This window comes from Eimeria tenella, genomic scaffold (assembly GCF_000499545.2).
Source record: "Eimeria tenella Houghton genomic scaffold, Eth_scaff63, whole genome shotgun sequence".
NCBI classification, from domain to species: Eukaryota; Apicomplexa; class Conoidasida; order Eucoccidiorida; family Eimeriidae; genus Eimeria; species Eimeria tenella.
The window spans coordinates 28,982-47,934 of NW_013543429.1; the positions used below are offsets into that span (position 1 = coordinate 28,982).

The 18,953-nt window shown below is 51.9% G+C and overlaps 3 protein-coding genes across 3 annotated transcripts; 1 reads left to right on the top strand and 2 right to left on the bottom strand.

Annotated features, from left to right (window-relative positions):
- Nucleotides 1-46: 46 nt before the first annotated feature.
- ETH_00014185 (uncharacterized protein) lies at nucleotides 47-6,453 on the bottom strand (the record flags this gene model as incomplete). Its single annotated transcript, XM_013377803.1, has 9 exons — nucleotides 47-249; nucleotides 423-495; nucleotides 555-627; nucleotides 762-2,249; nucleotides 2,502-4,138; nucleotides 4,310-4,562; nucleotides 4,910-5,036; nucleotides 5,151-5,238; nucleotides 5,437-6,453. 9 exons carry the CDS (start codon nucleotides 6,451-6,453, stop codon nucleotides 47-49), a joined length of 4,959 nt encoding a protein of 1,652 aa, XP_013233257.1.
- A 3,975-nt stretch (nucleotides 6,454-10,428) lies between these two features.
- ETH_00014190 (Proteophosphoglycan ppg4, related) lies at nucleotides 10,429-16,299 on the bottom strand (the record flags this gene model as incomplete). The annotated part of the gene is made up of 7 exons (XM_013377804.1): nucleotides 10,429-11,026; nucleotides 11,215-11,414; nucleotides 11,602-11,714; nucleotides 11,998-12,066; nucleotides 12,170-12,251; nucleotides 12,393-12,469; nucleotides 12,762-16,299. The coding sequence occupies 7 exons, from the start codon at nucleotides 16,297-16,299 to the stop codon at nucleotides 10,429-10,431; spliced, it is 4,677 nt and encodes a 1,558-aa protein (XP_013233258.1).
- Nucleotides 16,300-18,161: 1,862 nt separating this feature from the next.
- Nucleotides 18,162-18,356, top strand: ETH_00014195 (uncharacterized protein; the record flags this gene model as incomplete). Its single annotated transcript, XM_013377805.1, has 1 exon — nucleotides 18,162-18,356. One exon carries the CDS (start codon nucleotides 18,162-18,164, stop codon nucleotides 18,354-18,356), a length of 195 nt encoding a protein of 64 aa, XP_013233259.1.
- Nucleotides 18,357-18,953: the final 597 nt, after the last annotated feature.

Genomic DNA, 18,953 nt, shown 5'->3' on the forward strand with positions numbered 1-18,953 from the left:
TATAACAGAAGGAAGATATCGGAGGGGGGCTGCGAATGCGTTTGTCCTACTTCAGGCTGCGGAACACGAGCTCCCGGTCATGAGCGTCGCCGTAGCTGTGTAGGCCCCCGATTCCCTTCGATTTGAACAAGAGAGGCGGAACGAACGCATCTTGATGAGTGCTGTTTTTGACGTTCACCCACCGGATGAGTTCTGAGGGGGGGACAGCAGGCTTTGCCTTCACGATGTCGAGCACCTTTGGCAGTTTAGCTGAACGATGAGGAAGGCACTGCCGCCACAATGTTTATGCGTTGGCGCAGAATTTATGCTGCTGGACGTAAGTCTAGTGGAGCTCTCTGGGCCCCAATGCAGATAGTTAGAAGAAAGAAGATAACGAGCACGTATACCAGACCAGCCGCCGTCGTGTCGTACAGGAACTTTACGGCGAACAATTCCCATATCTGCAGCAGTCCAAATGGCGAGAACGTGCACGCGAGTTTTTGCATCACCGTGCACCTAGGCACACGCTAAAGAAACGCTGGCCGAATAATTCCTGCCTGTTGGTCATAGCTTACGAAGAGATGGTTTCGAAGCACAATAAGCGAGAGTAGGGAAATCAGGTGTTTCACAGTGATGCCAGTGAGGATCCTGCACCAAAGTGCAAAGACATTAGTTGAGCCAATGAGACATATAGGGCTTTCACACATCCCAGTTGTTTACGCCACTACATATACTAATGTCTCACACAGTTTTGCTGGGGGGTCTCAGCTGCCAGACTTTACCCAAGTGCAAGTCTTGCTGCCATCCAAATCGTGGAATGCACGACGGCAGAAGCCGTGGATCCGCAACGGTTCCGTTCAGTGCCACCGCCATATGCCAGATTCGCCGTGCGCAAAAACGCAATCATGAAGACGAGAGGGCAGCATATCACGTAGACAAGGTACGTATGCAGGAACGACGTTACAACCGATAATACTGGGTGAAACTCTAGCAAACCTACGAATCCAGCTTCGATGGGGAGCGCGCTGAGCTTCATCCTATGGCCAGTGGCGAAGAAGCCTTCAAGAGCCAACAGGGCACTTAGGAGGCCAACGCTGAAGTCGGACAGAAGAAACTGCCCTTGTCCTTGCTTGTCGCCCGGTACTTCACACCCGCAAGCAGTGTGAGGGGTGTTGGCATCCGAAGTCGTGGAGGGCGAGCATCTCGAGGAACAGATGCAGCACTTGTGAACCTGGTGGGAGTTTAAGGGCCGTTGCACAATGCGAATTCGGCTCAAGAACAGAAACAGGCGCCACTTTATACAGAATAGCAAAAGAGGGACCAGCCGCGCTCTCCCAAGAAGAACAGCAAACATGCATATTGGGGACACGGCTATGAGGAGCAGGTAATATGAAAAGTACTCAAAAAATTCTACGCGCCACAAACGAAAAGCCATTTCCTTCTCCCTCCTGTTGCGATGTAACGCAAAACCAACATCAGCCAAGTCTGGCATTTCATCTCCCGCAGCCGTCTGTTCCGCTTCCACATGGCAAAGCTGCTGCACGCTAAGCTTGTTTTCGCGCTTCTTCAAGTGGCATAAAACAAGCGCTAACCGCAGCCAAAGCCCTGCGGTGAAGAAGTAGACGAACCATGGCAAGGATACCTTCAACAGTGGGACTAATTTGACTAAATCATCTTCCATCAGTTGGGCTGGGATAGCCCCTCGCAACCAACGTGGCGGCTTGAAAAGCCACGGATCCGGAGGCGTAATCAAACTTAAACAAGAAGCACCGGCGGCGTCGAAGTATTTAAAAGGTGTCAAGATGACAGTCCACAAGAGCGCCACTGCACTGTGACAAAGATCACTCCACATATCTGCATGCTCAGAAACTTGGGGAGCTGGGGGAAGTGCTGGATTCTGTGACTTCGTGTCGCTAGAAAACGCAAACCAGACCACAGCAACCGCTCCCAGAAGAAGAAATGCCGTTCTCTCTAAAGTGCACAACCTTCCTTTCTTATTCCCTCTCAGTGGCTGAAAGCTGGCAATTTGGAACCTGACACGCTCTTCAACGATCCGCTGACGGCCATCTAACTTTCCAGATCGAAGCAATGACGACAGGAGGGGCACATGCCTCATCCCAACAACACAAAATATACAGAACATAATGAAAGCGCTGGCGCTCGTTGAATCAGCTTCCAAAGGCCAGTCCTTCTTGCCCGCCTGCTCCCGTGGAGACGCAAAAGGGTCGAATGCGCTGCTCATCCTTACGCACAGCAGAAGGGCGGCACATCTGAATACCATAGCAACCAAACAACGCAGTGAGTGCTCGGCAATTCTCCACTGACTGCGCTCACTGTAACTGCGGAAGCAAAGCCCTGGCACGTAAGCATCTTTATTCCAGAACCACTACACAAAGAGCACAAACAGCATGCCACCACAGGCCTGAAAGGACAGAGCTCTGGCCTCTCGCAGCGCGCATTCATGCACGGCTCAGAAACGGGAAAGGCTCAGCCTTATTGCTCGCCGTAGTGGTACTGCTTACGCGGCAACAATCTGCATTTTCTCCCGCATCACAGAAGGCGTTTTGAATACCGTAATTCCAGCCGAAAGACAGTAAGTGCCGATGAGGTACTTGACAATGCTGCACTCTCTGTCAACAAAGCAATCGCTAAAGGGCACAATGCACAGCGCGAACACTGAAATGTAGCAGAGCAACGTCCCGCGACTGAAAAGACGTAGCCACAAGCGGGTGAAGCACAGGTCCTTCGATAGCAATGCGCCTAGGCCTTTCTTATCCTTTCCATCGTGCATAAGATGCTCGGCTTCTGCATGTGGCAATCGGCCAACTAATTTGCGGATACATCGACAGACCGGAAGAAGCACCGGGGCGAATGGAGCAACAACCGAGCACAGTAAGCCAGTCACGCAGACCAGTGGGAGCTGACGCCACACAAAGACGTCCACCGCAGCCGCTGAATCTGGCAACAGGCCCTTGTATATTCCCGCACATGCCCACCCCGCTATCCACGTCGCTCCCCCAATGCAAGCACTGGCGAACAGCCACCGTGCAATAGCGGCTAGCTCAGGAAGTCCACGGTCAGTCAAGACGTTTGCGGCGTCATTGAGGCCACCGTCACGTGCTTTATGGAGCGCAAGAAATGCACATGCCAAAATAAGGAGACTGCTAAGTCCAATTAATGTTCCGCATATCATCAGCGTCATATTGAATGTGCACAGCTGGCGCACACTGGCTTGCCAGGCCTCTTGTGAAAAGGCTGCTGACGCCAGGAGGTAAGGAACTAATGAAGGTAAAATGGAGGCGGCGCCTGAAGCCCCTTCCGCCGCTGCCTCTCTCTCTGAATTTTCCCCGCCGCTCCTTTCCTCCCCGACCACACGTGCTTCTAACAGCTTTGATCTGCGCGAAATGAGCTCTGTCTCGGCCATCTCAGAGCCAATACTTGACAAAGGCAGAGTGAGATGCAAGTCAGCAGGCCTGGATTCAGGTATCAACGTCCCTGCATTCACAGGCGCGTGTGCTGCTGCAGGGAGAGACTTGACCTCCTTGTCAAGTGCAGCATACAGCCGGAGCCACTTGGCTTTTGCTCCGACAAACAGTGGATCTGTCAGAACTGCATCGTTACGTGTAAGTTTTGCATGACTCAGGATGGCTCGATGTTGCTGCCACGCTGCAATATGATGGAGCTGAGTCAGGTAGGCCAAGTCGCTGCAACGAATCGCCCGCGCCGTTACTGCTTCACTTGCTAACGCCGAACCGCATGACTTGTCCCTATTCGTTTCACACGCGTGAAGGCTGAGAGATTCACCCTCACGCGCAGGGGCACACTCCTTCACAAAGCTTGCAACACGAGGAACAAGATCTGCGATAACCCTTCCCATGGAATTAAATGGAATCGGAAGACCCAAAAGTAGGGACAAAGTTGGCGCCAGGCCAACCTGTCGCACGCGAAGTGACCCGTAGCCCAGAATTGGTGTAGGAGAAGCTGACTGAGCTGACAGTCCGACCCTGCGGCGCGCATTATTATCACGAAGCGCACCGTGATTTTGCAAGTATGCCGGCAGACGGCCTTCAAATAGCCGAGTGCCAGGAAATAGCATCTGTGCAGTTCGGGGACTCAAAATAGCCGGCAGCGTCGAAAATGACAAAAGACCAGCCTCAACCTAAAAGGCGAAACCGCACATAAGGGCGTCAAAGGCCCAAAAGGGGTCAAAGCAAATATGTAACAGCTTACGACTGTATCAGTTGACGATATCAGCCAAGCTGTTCGACTAACTAACAAAGTCGATTAAAGAAACAACATTTGCCACTGTTCTCTTCCTGCTTGCACCTACTTCTTCGCTGCTTCCACCTCCGTGAGACCCAGTTTCTGTCATTCCATGGTCTCCAAAAACGAGAAAAAGCGTGTTCTCAGAAGCCGCAGATTTCGAATTCGGCTGTTGCATAAGGACCAATTTCAGCGCATCTTTAAGCATGCTGTTTACTTCCGTCAACTTCTTCTGCATCAGCTCGGAATCGAGAACCGCCGCGTGGCCCACATGGTCAACGCCTAGAGTGTGACCAACAAGGAATGCCCAGTCCTCCTTCCTGTGGAACCAAACACCGCCATCAATTTCAACAAACACCACCACAATGGTACCTCTGTCTGCATCTCTTGTGGGGAATCAAGAGATTAATACCAAGTTCAAAACCACTGCTGGGTGGTCACCCTACAGTAGCGCAGCATATTTCATCATATCACAGGCTGCGCAACGTTGGCGCAAAAGACCACTACCATGTCGCTTGCAAGATACTGACGCATTATTCTCATTCGCGACCTCCAGCCATGAAACAAAGTACGATTCTTTTTAGTCACAAATCGTCTTGTACGCAAGGTTGATGCACAAAATTCGCGAGTGTAGATAGCGGCATGGCTACTCGCCGACATGGCTTACGCGAATTCCCTTGGAAGACTAGCGGCAACTCCATCATCAACCGTATGCAAATCCTGAATATTGAGTGAGGGGAACAGGTGCATGCGAGTCAGAAGATGACCGAACAATCGACCCCAAGTGTCGTCTCCTGTTCCGGAGATACACAGTACACCTCACAAAAGGGCTGCGGCCGTCTTAAAGCCGTTAACAGCTCTGAGCAATAGTAGGGAGGCAGCACTTCATGGCAATCAAGCAAGCCTACCGAGAGCAACGGATGTCTTCCTTGATGCTTTCAGCTGCAGCATGATGCTATCAACAGTGACGGCCGAGGCCGAGAACGTCTCTCTAACCTACAGCAACGGGACCACAGCATCAATGAACAATGCGAGCAAAATGGCAGAAGGTTGTTTAAAACGCCCCTCCTCCTCAAGTCAATAGGATGCACTAGAAAACAAAATAGGGGGGAGTGCGACGTAACATGCAGTGCTATTTCTAGTGGATTTTTCAATCTTCTCGCGGGCTTTTCCGCTCTTTGCGTGCAATCTTACGCTGAAGAAACTGGGCATGCTGCCTGTGGCAAGGCCAGTCACACGTTGGGTAGTGGCAGTTGGCGGGTCTGCTTCAAAGACGTAGAGTCGTGCAAAGTGATTTCCCCCCCAGTCTGGCGTAGATGACACTTCCTTTGAATTTAAATGCGGTTCCACGGGGTCGGAGCTTTGGCCATTTCGCACTAAAGGCCTTCCGTTCCCCAATTCCCGTTCGGGCGGCAGTTCTAGCCCCAGCACGCTACACAAAAAGTGTTTCAAGTCTGCATCCGTTCGACGGAGGATGTCATGAACAAACGGCAATCGATTTCTGTAGAAAGGACGGAACCCTGGAGGTGCTGCAGCACACTCGGCTGATGCGTCGTCTCCACAAGCATTGGACGCCTCAGGGTCCCACAGCAAGAAGTCAAATCGCATGGCGTCCACTAAAAGAATAAAAACGCGGTCATATGGCGTCACAGATACCCAAGACGACTGACAGGACCCCTCCAAACATGCTTCAGGCTCAGTAGAAGCTAAGTCGACATTTGGATCTAGAAAGTCCTTCAAGTGCAGCGCTATCGGGACAGGAGTAAGAGAATCGCCCTGTTTGGGCGATGCAGGAACAGCTCGTGGAGTTCCTGGCGTGTTCGCGATATAGTAGATTCCTTCATCTTCGTTAAGGTCGAGCTTAGCTGGATCCAAATGAGGGAACAGTGGAGGGAACGGCAACTCGCGTCCATTGCTGATGTACGGCAAATCACCTCTTGAGAGGAAGAAACCATTAATAAAAAACAGCGTACCAACAGAAACCAGTGTTAAAGACAACACAATGACTAAAGCAAGTCGCCAAAATAAATCTGCACGTGGATTCGGCGGGTGAGCGTCATCATGCCCTTCCAGTTCATCTCTGCTGGGTGAGCGCCGTCTGTGTGCATTCAAGCGCAACCCTCCCCTCATATTTTCCTTATTCATCTCCGCGCTCTGCTGCTGCACATGGATGCGTGTGTGATCAGTCTCCTCCCGGCGATGAGTTAGCATGGCTACGTAGGAGGTTTCTGAAGGGAGCAGCCGCAAGACAAAAACCTTCACGTAAACAGTGCTGCTCTTGTTTCAGCACGCATCAGGAGCATGTCGTAGAAGCAGAATTTGCTCCAAATTGAAAGACTGCACTCAAGGGAAGCGGAGCAGTAAGCAAAATATGCGAGATGAAGCCACCTCTGGAGAAGTCCAATGCACTCAGGGCAGCCACGAGTTATCGCCTTCGCCTCGAACCCCCCCAGGTATAAATCACGGGTTGTGGGCAAGAAGCAGCTGATTTGTGAAGTACTGTAGCCTAATGTACGCTGGTAAGGGGCGAAAGGCAGCCTGAAGCGATCTATGAGCGGGCAAACGACAACCCACTAGGGGGCCCCTTGTCTCTCTCGTTCCAGACGAAGCATTGTACCTCTCCGTTCAGCTTAAAGAGACAGTCCTGCAGTGTGTAGCTGCGTCCCCAGGCAGATGGTGAGACATCAGACGACACTGCGATCCCAAGGGACGCACCCGAATGTGGTACTACGAAAAGTGAACAACAACGCGACCGACTCCTGCCGGAAGGGATCGAGAAAAACGCAACTCACAAGGCTCCTACCAGGATAAAAATAAATGCGCATCCATTGCTTATACCTGCAACAGCCTATTGTTTGTACAATAAACACACTGAACTGCATGCAGGCTGATTCGCAGATACAGTGTAGTCCTAGTGCTCGGTCTGCCAGTCAGAGCAGCGGGTGATGTGAAAAGAAATAACAGTGGAAGAGAAACAATAAATAAGGCTATGTGTAAACAGCTCGCTGTAAAAGTAAAACCCTGGTTTGGGCGAATAACCACCCGAGTGGTGGGTCAACTGGTGAGCACCGAGACCCTGGCATTGGGCCGGCGCCTAGGAGGGCCTTCAGCATACCAAAGATTTCAGTGAACAAATCTAGTAGTGAGGTGGAGTTTCATTTTATATTCACGGAAGTTTGACAGGTGTGTTTCCCTGTGTAGTTGCTTGCCTCCTGTAGAACGTGCTTACTAGGTGCTGTACTAACTGGTCCACGCAGGACAGCCGAGTTAGGAATCAGAGTGGGGTGCGTCTTTAGTATCTGCCAGTTTTGCATCGCGGACGAAAATTTTGAAGAGACTTCAAATGAGGTGCTAGATCTAATGCTTCGCAGAATATGGCACCGGAAATGACGACACCCAGCTGTGGGTTGCCACCTATCTCTACAAAGGGGATGTACCCAGCATCACATTCGGGCTTAAAGCTAGTTTAGCATTAGATGACTGTTCACTGTAGTGCTAGGATCTAATCAGGGGTTTTACGGGGTAGCTGATGACAGTTGGTGCAGCGCGGCTGCAATTTGCGAAAAATTCGGGGGCGTTTGTTGGTGAGGCGTAGGTGGCTAAATGCAGTGTCGAGGCTGTCCAGGAGAAAGACACAGGTGAATTGGTGGCCCAAAATAAGCACTAAAACAAGGGAAATCCGGAGCTAAGCTGCATCTCCCAGCACCAGCTCTAGCGGAGCATCCGCCCAAAAGCAACATACAAACCTTTTGCGCAATGTTCGAGCAATTTTGTTCCCGGAATAATAGTACGAACGTGGCAGAGATAGCTTCACTAGCTCAATGCGGGCCTCCGACTTTTCATGCTAGGTGTTGTTTAGGTTGGGTGCGGCAGTCCCACGTGAACATTCTGCAAAACGCCCAAGGCACAGTCATAGCCACGCCATCATTTGACAGAAATTCCATTTCTTCCGCCCTCAGATGTAAGCAGCACTCAGTGCAGCTCGGAAATGCAAAGAGCTGCCTTACGGAAGTTAACACATGTGGGACCAGCGATTTCGTGATGCAATTCTCTGCAGTTTCACAGCTTCATGGCCCCGCAGAGGAAGGTGGACGAGCGGATGGTGGGCGAGCCTGCCAAGTTGTCGTCATACACGTGCCGTGGTCACCTTCGCGTGAAAGGCAAAAGACCAGCTTCTCGAGTGCGAGTTAGACCATAAGTTCAAAAATTCGGCCTATGGACACGGCAACTGAAGAAGCAAGCACCTGTCCTAAGAGCGGCCTCCACAGACGCTCCGTACCCTCACCGCTGCATTATTAGTGAGGTGTGGGAAACATCTTTGGTGTTCCTCGCCATCTGGTGACCTTATTATTCCACAAATACTACGTAGCACTAATTGCCGGAGAAAGCCTTTGCGATCTCTCAAAAATGAGGAAAGCATCGTTGGCGAATTGCGTCTATACGTCCTAAGAGGTGCAAAATGCCACGCGTTGCATGCGTTTGACCTTGTCGACTTCTACGAAGGTACTGCAACTACCACTTCGGTTGCTGGGAGAGTACTCTGTAATGCACGTGCTTCTTAAATCGCCGAGGCGAATGAGTGTGATGTGGTAGCTGGCGGCTCGCATCCCCTGCTAGTGATGCATTCCATCCTAAAGCTGCGGTGTGAAAGAAGTATGCATTCACAAGTAGGCTGTGCTTGCACTCTACCGCATTCCAAACGTATACAGTCGCGCGTGAATTCCCTATCAAATATGGCGCAGCTGCCGGCAAGGAGAGCAGATGCATCATCTGATCAATGGGAACCGAAAGGCCCATCTACTGCAACTTCTATGAAAAATCACCAGTCGCAAGTAGCCACACGAGCCGTGGCGCCAGCAGGTACTTTGTCCCACGTTCATGTAGAAGGACTCTACGGGTTCGCTTCAAACTTCCTGCGCAGTTATACGCGGGCACAGGAACAACAGACGTCAACTTGCCCCAATGCGAAAGCGATTCAATGGAACAACCATGAAAGCCCATATCACCAAGACAAAAACATCCAACGGCCGGGTGAAAATCGCCGAGCAAAAGCATAAATTCGTGCTGCAGCCATAACGCCATGATAATAACATTTCTGTCAAGCAAGGCAAAATCCCACCCACAAAAGTCGAGTAGATCGTGTGAGGCCTTAGTGTTAGCGAACTGGTTAAGAGATGCAGAAGTTGTGGCACAAAAAAGAAAACACTCAAACAACCCAAAGAAGCATGCGGCAAGAACCACATCAGTGTTCCCACGACTTTTAAATCAAGTGTTCTCAGGTAAGAGCTCCTTCTCGAAGATAATAGTCATAGCTTTCCCAAGTTCCTCTTCCCTATGCGCATCTGCGGTGCTCTGCGGAAGGAGGGGAGCAAATTCCACACACTAGACCCTGCTCATCCACATAAGAACTGGCCGCAAGAGCTTCGCCGTGGTTTTGTTGGGCTGGCATTAAGGCGTGCTACTGGCATGAATGTGCAATGTTTGCACAGGAGAAAGGAAACGCCAGTGCAAGCAAAGCAAAGCATTACAACTTTCACGGAGGAATAACATAGTTAAAACCGGAGTGCAGAGTCTCTTCTTAAAGGTCTCGCAGGTCTCTGTTCCAAGATGAAGAGACGATTTTCATGTCAAAGCCCTCCAAACGGAAAAATATGTTCTTCCGCTGCACCATTGACTCCATACAAACTCCTCAGGGACAAGCGATACCACAGGGCGCTCCCGGATGCGGTGGTATGTGCAGCACTCTTCTGACTTACACACAGCCGCGATGTTGGCCGAGCACTTTGTGAAAGGTTCGCTGAGGTAGAAGTCGTGCACTGTAATTGAGATTTCCTCTCGCTTCTCTGTGAGGCCAGATATTCATAAATGCAAGCGAATCCAAGGCCCAGCATGCCAGTTTGAAAGTTGAGTGGCTCCGCAGGTGGGTGCTGCCACCACAAACATGTGGAACATACCAGAAAACAATCCGAATTCCTTCTTGCTTGAGGCGAAGTTCACCCAACTGTACAATGGAAAGTTTCCATATAATTGGGGGCAGTACCTCGTGGCGTGGATGTCCCAGTGCAGTAGAGCCAAAATGACGCGCAGCTTCAGTGCTGGCCCACAGTTTGACCTGATAAATCTGCTTGCTACCACATTTCTAGGTGCGTCACTCAGCACCCAAGTCGGTGAGATCTAAAGAGCAGGCTACGGGGACAAGTGGGCATTGGGAACCACGGAAAGCCTCCGACTGAGCACGGAATGGCGCCTGTTGGCTTCCAATGGAGGCTTGGGCGTTTCCTCAGCTGGCACGTCTTTCCCTGGATGCTTTAACTCCAATGTCTCCTGAGTGGAATAGAGATGTTTCGGGCTCTGCGCCGCATTGCAATTGGCATTTTCGTCGTTATCTTTGCGGTTGTGCTCACGGTCGTCCTCAAGGGCAGTACCTGTGCCAAGTGAAGTCGTCTCCCAGCAATTGTTGTCCTCTTTACCCCCCATTCCATTTACACGGTTGTGTTCCATGGGGCTTGGCGGTGGACTCCACTCAGCACAGGGCTCAGTCTGCGGAGCCCCAGGCGGCTCTTGCCATATCCCATGAGGTCTCTGTCTCCACGAAGGGGAAACTGTGAAGGGAAGCCGTCCTGCTCCGTTTTGTTCTGATGCCATAGATCCAGTACGTTCCTCGTCACTGTATGCCATGGACCTCTCACCACCTTCCTGCTGAGACGCACTGGGAGAACATTTATTTGCTGCTTCAACTTCACGGCCTGGAGTCAAAGTAGGCGATAAGAAGGCGACGCTATCCCTGAAATGCAGCATGGGGACAAACACATAGCAACATGCTCGACACGCTCTGTAGTAAATAGATGTGCTTACACGTTCATAGAAAACTGTCGGAGTATGGTCCAAAGTCACTGGAAGCGACAAGGCTCTCTCGGGGAGCCGCTGGCGTATTAGAGTCCGCATTACAAGCAGCGCGCGATGATGGCTCACTCATCGTCGGGGTCGTATAGGTCTGCCAGTTGGCGGCGCAGCACCGCCAGCTCCAAATCTGAGTCACCTCGGAGCATCAGCAATTGAAATTGATGCATAAGTTTCTGTCGAAGTTGCTGTCGCTGTTCACCTTGCTGGGACAAGTGGGCAGCTGCCTCTTTGCTGGCCCTTTCGTGTTCGTCAAGCATGTAAAGCTGGACCTGCGCAGAAAAGCTCCTTCTCAGCCTTATTACACAGTGGCAAACGCAGAACTGCGCGGATTTTCGTGGCGATGCACGTGGTGTGTTTCTGAGGTCAGAAACAGCAAACTGGATGAGCTGTACTGAGATGGAGCACCTTTGGGTGGTCTAGACTCCACTAGATAGATTAACATTGCCCGCAGCCCACCTTGTTGAACGGAGAAAAGCTGATCCCTCGGCTTCGTCTGCGGCATTCTGACTGCTGTGTTCCACTGCTGTTTCGGAGAATTGACTTCCGGCGTCTCTCGTGTGGCACGGTGCCTGCAGAAGGCAAGCAAGCATGTGGGTCGACAAAGAAGGTGGCCTTCTACACCAAGGGCTGGTAGACGCAGATACTGATCAACCACTTCTACTGAATAAAGCAGCACTGCTGCGCGAGGTGCAAAGACAGATCAATTACATCAGAGCGACCACGCAGCAATGTTGCAAAACCGTGACTGCCTTCATTGGGTAGAGTAGCCAAGCCATTCACGAAGTAGCAATGACATGCCCTAGCGGCCCAGAGTGGTATCTGTCGCCACTTCCCAAAGGCCCTAAATCTTACCGTGCACTTGGCGAGCAGCCATTGGAACGACACGTTGCTCCACCTTGGTAAAGTTAAGCCTGGAGCTTGCTGCGGAAACATTCAGCCGGAGATTGTTGATTTACGAATGACTGACCCTACTTTCACTTGTATTAGTGGCACTTTTTCCGCAATATGTTGACACTAAGCTTACTGGTTGTCGTTGTTGTTCGGGTTTGCTCGCTGAACTTCTTCACAACGCGGAGTAAATCAGCTCGTGAATGGAAGCGCAAATCCTGCTCCACCCATCACACCAGCTGCCAGTTCAAGCCGTTCACCGTCCTGTAGTCCATTAAAAGCATTGCCTATATACTTTAAGGTGTGCTTAGTCCCAATGCCTTGGTTTTAAGGCCAAAGAGGGCTTTAAGCGAACCTACTCCCTTCAGAAACCGCGACACTTCAACCCGAAGCTCCTCTGTCGTTAGAACCTTCTCATCCTCCTCATCAACCATGACTGTTCATACACACAACTTGTAGGGATTTACTCAAGTGGAAGACTTGTATTTGGTGCCGGGCTATTACGGAAAACGCAACTAGTTGCTGGAAGCCTACGGCGTGCCAAAGCGGCAGACTGCAGCTCTATCTGTACGTCGATTCCACTGTGCAACCTCGAGAACCTGTTAGAGGAAGTTTGAAGGATAAGAAATACAATTGAGTCATGGGCACTTCAGACAGAGGGTAACTCAAGCGTCAAGAAAAGCAGACTCTGGGTGCAGGAAAGCGCCAGTAAAGTGGGACCGGCTCACATGGGTCGAATCCCCAAAACGAGGGTTCTTCTTTGGAAAGAGCTTTTCGATTTTTCAGCAGTTCAGCTTCACGCTGTTCCCATGCCAGCAATCTCTCCTTGCGCTGCTGTTCGAGTAATAAGTTCTGCTGCTTTTCCTGGTACTCCCGATCGCGAATCGCCCACTCCTTGTGAAGCGCCTCCCTCTTCTGTTGATGCGCTGGAACCCACTTCCCATCGCCATCCTCGATACTGCAGACACTCGACGCTCGGCGCATGGAAGCGAAGGTTTCAGGATGCTGCATTTCCACTTCAGTGGCCACTTTCTGAAGAGACAGGTTATGTGGAGAGCTGCTGCGCCGACGGTTCTGGGGCTGCGCCGCAGCGTTGCCCCGTGGCTTCTGTGAAGAGCTTGTACCGCCAGTTGTTGCAACACAAATATCAATGGACGACTTCGCATCATGAGGGGCCGAGGTAGTATCCACATGAATGGAGTAACTGGGGTCCCTTCTGCTTCTAGCTACTGTGTTTTCGTCAGTGCCGCGTTCTTGACCATCGTCAAAATTCGCGGTGAACTTGGGGCTGCCACTGGGTGCGAACTGGAACTCCGTCTCTGGCGAACTTCCACTATTTCCAGTACGTTCTTCCGTGCCATTACTATGCCCGGAAAGCCCGTCACTAGTTGCGGGCATTTTGGATCCTGTGTCCGTCGCGTCGGTTGACTGTACTGCAGGGGAGCTGGAAAGCTCAAACTCCGCATTCATTCGGCTGGCTGAGGAGCACTTGACAGAAGGGCCGCCTTGCTGTGAAGACGCCAATCCCGAGGGTTCTTGGGAGGCTGGAGGGGAAGCTGGTGTTCTAGAGCGAGAAGTCCGGACTCCACGAGCTGCTTCAACGGATTTACTGCTCACTGAGCTGCGGCCACTGCTTCCGTCTTTCTCTAAAATGGGGAGAAGACGTCCTGGCTTTGCGATAGGCAGCACTCTTACAGTGCGCCGCGCTGTTGTGCTCTGAACCAAGCAGCTACTTTTCCGTGTTTTGTCTGTTGAGGAACGTGCTGGGACTGCTCTAGCTACGCACCCACGCTCTGCGACTGCTGTTGCGGCCTTCGCCGCTACTGAGACACCTATTGCCGTTGAGCCTCTCCCTCCCTTGGAAGATCCAACAGAAGAAACGACGCCCAATCTCGCCCCAAGTTTGATGCACGTAGTAGCACTACGTGATGAAGGCAAGCACTGCATTTCTGCTTTACTGGGAGAAGTTTCATGCCGTGGAGTCCGTTTACGTTCTCCAGGAGGGGCATTTCGTACAATGCGTACGGGGCACGTGGCTGCAACGGCTGAGGCAGCCGAGACGGCACCGTCCTGAGAAGCGCCCGACGTGAGTGATACTGAGCGACGCACTGCGTGAGAGCTCGGGGCTGAAGGCAAACGCGAAAGCGTAGAGGCTCTCACCATATTGCTGCGCCTTGTCACAGACCGCCTTCGTGCTGAACTAGCGGCTGCTCCACAGGACACTCTTGGTTCTGTACTACGTGGACATGACGGCTTGCATGAAAGCTCAGTCTTGGCTCCTGCGTTTCGAGAAGATCCATTACTTGCAGTTGTTGCAGGCATTTGTTGGCCTTTAGAGTGCCTTTTAGGTGCAACGGCTCGCGTAGGAGGTGCACTTGATCGTCCTGCCCTTTGCCAGGGAGAAATAAAATTCTCATTCCTGATTGGTGAGTTAGCTGTGGACACTTCACGCGCTCTTGTCACTCCCTCAGGCGGCTCCGCTTCTCTCTGACTCAGCAACTTTGCTGCTGTATTGTCGAAACTCTCACTAGGTGCCTTCAGCTTTGACACTGGGACAGCAGAGGCGCGGCGGGAAACCGCTGTCGCCTTCGCTGAAGCCTCCTGCCCCAACGGGACAGCACAGACCCTTTGCTGCGCCTCTGTTACCGTTAGCGACGCTCCTCGTCCAGGGGGACTTTTCGAAGGGCACCCACTGCAGCCTCTCCGACCTACGGCCTTCTTACTTGGGGTGTTCTCTGTAACCAGCGGCAAGGGCGACGGGCATCGCTGTGAGATTTTGGAGCGGATAGAAGCCCGGGCTCTACCTTCGCGAGGTTCAGGTGAGCTGAAAGGAACCCGAGGCGTCTGGAATGAGGGGTAAGATGCTTCAGCGCCAGTTTGTGTGCGGCGAGGCGACACTTGCACAGGGCTGCTTAATGGATTAGCCGCAGGGCCACTGCCGGATGGTCTGCGACCGTCAGCGGCACACGCTTGCCGTGAGTGACCCTGATGTCTTGTTTTGGCCTGAAAAAACTGCTGAAGAGGGTGCGAGGTGGTGTTAATTGGCGACGAAGACGGGAAGTCTGAAGGAGAAGGTGGAGGATGCTTCTGAAAGGGAGACTCTATCGTAGTGGTACTGCTGCTGTTACTTGCGCAGTTGGCGGTCGCATCCATAATGCCGCGAGTAGCGCCATTTTCGCCGTTGAGTGCCACCGGTGCGGCAGCGGAGCCACGCCTAGGCCATGCTCCAGCAGGAACACCGGAGGGGCCAAGGGTCTGCGAGGAAAAGGCAGAAAGACGCTTGCGGCTCTTCGGATTGGGAAGCACATCTTTCGGCATGTCTCCCTTAACCTTGGCGTGTGAGGAGTCGGACGAAAACGAATACGTGGGCGCTAATGGGCTACTGGCGCGGCGCTTGCGTGTCCCCAAACCCCTCGACGCAGCATCAGGTGACGGCAGGGTAATGGGCCCTTTTGATCGGTCAATGGATAAATCTAACGCATCCACTGCCGTTTTAGTCAAATACTTTTGTTGCTGACTCTCAGCCGCACTACGAAGCTCTGTCTGCAAGCCCTCCAGTCCTTCATGTTGATGGTTCTGCGCAGCTGTGTCTTGGTCTTTCTGTTGCCCCTGGATCGTTCCATTGGGATAATCTGCTACGAGTTGCTGTAGGAGACTTGCGCTGCTTCGTTTTCTCTGTGACCGGGTGAGGACCTGCTCCTCTGTTGAGCTGAACGGTGCCATCTGACGCAATGCCCTGACATCACTGATGAATACGGTGGCTCCCACATCTTGCTGCTGTGAGCTCGCCTTGCATCCTTCAGGGCTTTTCGTTGCAGAATCCAGAGATGATGAAGCAACACCAAGTTTTTTGCCGGAATTGTTCGGGGAAGTGGAGCAATAGCCCAGAGATCGGTCAAGAGGTGCACGAGGCGAAAGCTCTCCGTCGTCCCACATCTGCTGAAGTTTCTCACGGAGTTGATCTGTATCAGCTGTGCTGCTGCCATTGTGGAAACTTATTCCCTGCGTCTTCGCACCACTCTTCCGAGTCGGCGTGGAGGCTGCAGACAGGGGTGACTCAGCGCCGTGGGCTGGCCCCTCTCCCGCCTGAGACGTCCTCGATGTAATCAGGACTCTCACGTCTGTTGGTAACAGCATACTCGTGGATCTCCCACAATCCTTTTCACTGCCCACGGATGAAGTTGTGCTTAGCCTTGCCAGTCCCTTCGAAACTTCACTAGACGGTCCCCCGTAACCGGCGCAGCCATTAGGGGAGGCCCGCCTCATCAACGGGGAAATCCGCAATGATCTCATCATTCAAAGACAAAAGCAAACATGCCGACTGTTCTAACAGTGTCAAGTCGTGCTGATAGGGAAGAAGGGGCGCTGGAAATGGATCCCTACCAGCACAGACGAGTCCCCAAGGCGATTAGTCGTGTCAAAGGCAGCCCTAAGCACTCAGAGCCTCTGCCAGCTGTAAAGCAGCTCAAAAAATCATCATCAATCCCCTCAGAGACCATATAGATAACATATTTCTCGAGTTCGGCAGTCGGCAGAACCGTGCACTGCCCTCGAGGGACTGTCATGCGACAGCTGGAGCCGGTGTAATCCTGTCGCCTCGGCATGTGGTTCAACATAGCACCGCTAATGACATGTTTTATCTTAATACTTCAAAAATTTCACCGCTCCCCTCGAAGCTCCCCCTATGCGTAACAGTGGTCAGGAGGAGCTGGTATGGCATAGGCACTCGCAAGTAGTGCATAAATGCCTGACCCACGAGGCCAACATGCCAGTTTGGGTGCGTCTTTTACGCACGAAACGTGTTAACAAAAACAAGAGGAAAATTTTTAAACAGCCGCATTCTTTTTCGAGCCCGAGACACCCAAGCCTGCATGCAAAATGAATGGCAGTCGGCGGCCCACTCTGGTGTTGGTGTTTGTGGGGGTTCAGTCGATCAACGATCCCTCTCTTCCACAAAAAAGTTGTACAGCAGAGCCATATGCAGGCGTACACGCCATGCACGTGTTTTATAGCGTTGACTTCACAAGATTCTACGCCAGTAAAAGTAGAAATCACGATGCTTGCCTGCTGTCCGTCCCATCTACTCCTCCGGGCTACAAGTGGTCATTAGGCGCTGACAAGCTAGGTAGTAGAGCCACCACGCTAGCCACTTACAGTGTAGAATTCATATGATTTCTAGCCTCTATTGGCTATATTTCTGTGACGATGCGGCTGCAACGCGCAAACTTTGGCTGATCGTAGAGGTGCTTGGAAGGGGATTACGTGCTCTGCATGAGAAGCCAAGAAGGGGAACTTTGACAACTGCGGTTTACGCAAATCTGGATTCAGGAAACGCAGATCTTCCTCGTGTGACACTCGGTGCCTATAAATGAACGTTTAATAGCCAAAAGACAACGTCACAAGTGAGCTGGTGTCATGATTCAGGGCATGTTCTATGGCAGTATTCGCCCAAAAGTGTATTCGCACGCTTTCGATGTGCGAAAGTTGTGATGTCTCGGTAACTTCGACGAAATCGGAAAACCCAGATGCTAATCGTCCGGCATTTTGTGAATGGTGCGTTTGAAAACGCATGTGCATGCAGGCGATCTGGATAGGTGGTGTTCACGGTACAAAAAAAGTCTAGGTCGTCACATCTTGTGCATCTTGTGCCGTCCATCTCCAGCTCCAGACTCCCGCCATAACAGCAGTAGTGCAGGACGGAGGACAAACGACAAATGCGCACCAGGACACGCTGCAGCTGCCTGCTGCCTGAAGGCCACGCAACTAATCGCGGCTTGAAGGGGCTTGCGCTTTCCGTGTAAGCGTTTTGTGCTAGTTGATGTGCCAACAGTACTGCTAGTTCCACCATAGAGCTATGACAGCCTAAGTTCACCGCTGCTCAAGTTCCCTTCCCCCGCAGGAGACTATGGCTACCAAAATGCATTCCGGCGGGAAGAATTCCGAGCAGGGAATGCAGCTGGCAACCCAACTCTGGAGGAACAAAACACAGTTGCAATCGCTTCTCAGTGCACTGCCCATACCAAGAAATATGCAGACGTGCCAAAGCAGTTACCTTGGTCTCTAGCTCTGCTGGACGGCGGCGCCTCTGCAAGTTGGCCATTAACTTTTGAATACCTGAGAACAGGAGAATGGGCATCTCTGCACAAATGGTGGACGTATACAGGCACTCCGGTGTTGCTTCTGCACAAACTGTCAACCCGGCGCTCTGCTGCGCCTATGCGGAAGAACTGGGTAGCCGCAGAGTCCTCTACGACTTAAGGGGTCGCACCTCCCTCTCCAGCCACAGTAACGTTCAAGCCTTAACGACATTTGAAAACTCGTAGCAGGGCGAAGAATAATAGCGTTTCCAGACATCCAGCCATGCCCGCTGCGGGAGCCGCTAAGTTGGTCCAAGCTGATCCACCACGCGAAGACGAGATCGTGAGAGGAGACGTCATTCACCATGGCCACCTGCCCTGCTCCTTGCTCTAGGTAACATTTTCTCCTCTGGCAAGAGTTCGGGTTGTTAGAGGGCCCCTAGTCCGTGGTCAGAGATGGTGCCTCACTAGGTGGAGACTTCCTTCAATAGTGGTGAAGGATTTTAACGCCTCCATGCAGTTCACAAAGATGACGACGGGCCTCGCTACTGTTTGTTTTGATCCTCAGAAGCCGCTGACCGTTCGCAACTATGATGAAACCAGCATCTAAACATGGCCGTCACCTCCGCTCGCATTTTACACGACGAAGTAAGCAAGCAGAGCTCAGGCGCACTAATAAACATTGATAAATCAGCTAAACTACAACCGAACATAATTGGAGAGTGCATACAGAAAGCGCTCCTGATTTCCAAACGCCTGCAAGAGGCAGGCTGCCTCATATTAAACCTTGTTCCACCTACTTGCTTACTGCGTTGGTGCAAAGCTGTATATGCCACAGAAACG